Below are 3,235 nucleotides of genomic sequence, written 5' to 3'. Positions count from 1 at the left end.
CAGGAAGCAACCAGGGATCTAACAGGAAGCTAGCAGGGAGCTAACAGGAAGCAACCAGGGAGCTAACAGGAAGCTAGCAGGAAGCAACCAGGGATCTAACAGGAAGCTAGCAGGGAGCTAACAGGAAGCAACTAGGAAGCTAACAGGAAGCTAAGAGGATGCTAACGGGAAGCCATTATCTTCTAGTGCTGCAGGTTAGCTGGAGTAGCTAGCAGTACCAGATGTTCTGAAATCGGACCTGAGGGAGAACCGGGCTGAAACCCGACCAGAACTGAACATCAGCTGAAGCGTTCAGACTGAACTGAAAAACTTAGTTCAAGAAGTGGAGAACTGGAAAATCTGGATCTTTCAAGAAGATAATGATGATATGCGAATGTTTGGAGGTGGAAACTGGATCCTGTGAGGACGAGACCCCACCTGAAAAATCCTCAAACTTGAACTGTGTGAAAACCGTTAAAGGGATCAAAATGATAAGAGGGTCGGTTAAAGTTCAGCCTGCAGTGAGTCATTTAGGTTCTGGCATTCAGTATCACTGAGCTGCTGAGGTCCAAACATCTGGTTTCACTCCCTGCATTCAGAGTGAAGCGTTGCTCACAGGTTCTCAGGAACTTCATTATAATCATGTTTCCTTCACTGTAGGAGGAATAAAGAAAAGTAAAGTATGGATTAAAATAATTAAAGTCATTTTATTTAGAGGGAAGCTGCTTACTTTTTCTGTTTTCTCCAAACTGGAGGTAATCAAAGGGAAAGCGCTGATGTCAGTACTTCCAGTTTGAAGGATTGCTAGTAATGAGAGTGAACTGCCGTTTCCCTGCAGGTGAGCGTGAACGGCAGCCACTTCATGGACTACAGGCATCGCATGCCGTTCCAGCAGGTTGACACCATCACAGTCGGTGGAAGAGTGGAAATTTCCTCCATTTCCTTCTCCACTCCAGTGGTGAGTAAAACACATGTGGCGTTCAAGGAGCGTGGGAGTTTGAGGTGATGATGAAGCCGTCCTGTAGAGAAATCTCCCTGTGACTGAAGCAAACCGTTGGCTGTGCAGCCGTTTCCGCAGCAGGTTTTCCCGCCCCAGTCCGCCTTCCCGTCCTACCCCGGCTTCGCCCCCCAGCCAGGATTCCCAGCTCAGCCTGGATTTCCTCCTGCAGCGCCTGTGAGTTCAGATAAAACATGAACCTCCTCAATGTCAGAGATTTGCGTTTGGTCACTGGTAGTTTCTTCTCCATTTCTCCGCAGGTTGTTCCGTACAAGAACTTCATCAGCGGCGGACTCCAGCCCGGCAGGACCATCACCATCCAGGGCGTCATCCAGCCCAGCGCCACCAGGTGAAACCAAACCTTCATCATGTCACGTCTACCGCTGGAGACCGCTAGCTGAAAAGCTACATGCGCTAACTATGTGCTAAAGCGCAATACCAACACAGGATTTAGCGGATCCTAATGCTAATGGTAAAGCGCTATGCTAACATGGTATTCAGGAAAAGTTAAAGCACAATACTAACACGATATTTAGCTAAAGCTAATGCTAAAGTGCTATACCAACACAATATTTAGCAGATGCTAATGCCAAAAGCACTGTACCAACAAGGTACTTAGCAAAAGCTAATAGTAAACGCCATATCATCACCACAATATGTAGCTGAAGCTAAAGCTTACACACAACACCAACATGGTATTTATTGAAAGCTAATGCAAAAGGGCAACCCTGACACGCTAAGTAGCAGAAGTTAATGCTGAACTGTTAGACCAGCACAATATTTCACAAAAGCCAATTCTGAAATGTGATACCAACATGCTAAGTAGCACAAGCTAACGCTAAAGCGCTATACGAACACAATCTGGAAAACTTAATTTACGGGAAGCTACGTTTCCTAAACGCTTTCGAAGATGCTAAAGGACTAAATGAAAAGTTAGCTCCATTATTAGTGGATTAGCAGAAGTTTCCACCTCTGTTACCGTCTAACATCAAACACTGAAACAACCGGAGTTTAACGAGGATTGATCAGCTTGTAGAGAACACAGAGAGAGTAACACCCAGTAAAACCCATAAATATCAACCAGGAGTCTCTGAGTCCTGCTGCTGTTCCTCCAAACGATCCTCCGGTGGCGACATGTGGCTCATCAGTCCATCTCAGGAAAACCCGTTTCTATCACAGTCGGACTTTCAGGATTTAAAAATGTTGACCAATTCAGGGGAAAACATTGACCAGATAGGAAAAGAGCCGCCATCCGGTGTTGCCTGAAACCGGAGCAGAAGTATTTTGCAGAACATCCGGGTGGTGCGGCAGGAAGTTCAGCAGGTCACCGTCAGTCATGAGACGACGACTCGGCCTGAAGTCAGCAGAACCGATGATCCGATTAACCTGAACAGAAACAGAGACCAGTTCTGCTAAGGTCACGGCTTCCTGCGTCCGGACAACTTCCTGTTTCACTCCAGGACTCACTCTGGTTTGATCGGGTCATGAAGTCGGTTCATGTTCGGACTCAGAACCTCGTGACCCAGTAACTGAGGCAGCTACCAGTGAAAGGACCAGTTCTGGTTCTGGTTCTGCTGGTCCAGACCAGCAGATGGTACCTCTACTCAGTCGGATGGCAGCTTCACCATCCACAAACCAACTTCGCTGACAACCTTCGCCATATGATCAATATGATCAACATGGCCGCTCATGGTACCGTCGGCCATGTTGGTTCCCACCAACAGTTCTGTTTGTCCTCAGCTTCTCAGAGTTCAACAGTTCAAAGGTCACCGAATCACCCATCTTTCCATTGATCCATCAGTTCGTCCATCCCTCCCTCCATCCGTTGGTATCCTCAGTGCACAAAGTAGCGTTATCGTAGCTCCTTCCCTCATGAGGTGCAGTAAATAAGTCCGAAGTTCAACATTCAATTACTCAGATTTTCCACTAAAGTTTCGAACTTCTGTTTTCCTCTCAGGTTCCACATGAACCTCACCCACCAGTCTGGCATCGCTCTGCACTACAATCCACGATTCAACGAGAACGTTGTGGTCCGAAACACCAAGCAGTGGGACAAGTGGGGATCTGAGGAGCGCGGCGGCGGCATGCCCTTCCATCGAGGACAGCCTTTCACGGTACGACGGCTCTGGAAGCGTCTTCAAACCTTTGTGAGCCCATTCTGAACAGTGCATGTCTACTGGGACCAATGGTGTCAGGCGTTACTTTCTCTGAACAGTGCATGTCTACTGGGACCAATGGTGTCAGGCGTTACTTTCTCTG

General features: G+C 47.6%; 2 protein-coding genes across 2 annotated transcripts in view; one reads left to right on the top strand and one right to left on the bottom strand.

Moving 5' to 3' along the window:
- The first annotated feature begins 738 nt into the window (after positions 1-738).
- Positions 739-3,235, top strand: part of LOC103460061 (galectin-7-like) — a 3,277-nt gene continuing 780 nt past the window's right edge. Inside the window, exons 1-4 of the mRNA XM_008402046.2 lie at positions 739-937; positions 1,046-1,153; positions 1,237-1,325; positions 2,934-3,090. Of these exons, the coding sequence (XP_008400268.1) occupies positions 842-937; positions 1,046-1,153; positions 1,237-1,325; positions 2,934-3,090 (450 nt within the window). The 5' untranslated portion in view covers positions 739-841. The remainder of the gene's footprint in view (positions 938-1,045; positions 1,154-1,236; positions 1,326-2,933; positions 3,091-3,235) is intronic.
- The window catches only part of LOC103460059 (arf-GAP with coiled-coil, ANK repeat and PH domain-containing protein 2), a 14,844-nt gene continuing 12,940 nt past the window's right edge, over positions 1,332-3,235 (bottom strand). Inside the window, exon 20 of the mRNA XM_017303080.1 lies at positions 1,332-2,362. Within this exon, the coding sequence (XP_017158569.1) occupies positions 2,311-2,362 (52 nt within the window). The 3' untranslated portion in view covers positions 1,332-2,310. The remainder of the gene's footprint in view (positions 2,363-3,235) is intronic.

Source organism: Poecilia reticulata, unplaced genomic scaffold, assembly GCF_000633615.1.
Source record: "Poecilia reticulata strain Guanapo unplaced genomic scaffold, Guppy_female_1.0+MT scaffold_159, whole genome shotgun sequence".
In the NCBI taxonomy this organism is placed as follows: domain Eukaryota; kingdom Metazoa; phylum Chordata; class Actinopteri; order Cyprinodontiformes; family Poeciliidae; genus Poecilia; species Poecilia reticulata.
This window is presented reverse-complemented; position numbering and strand designations above follow the sequence as displayed.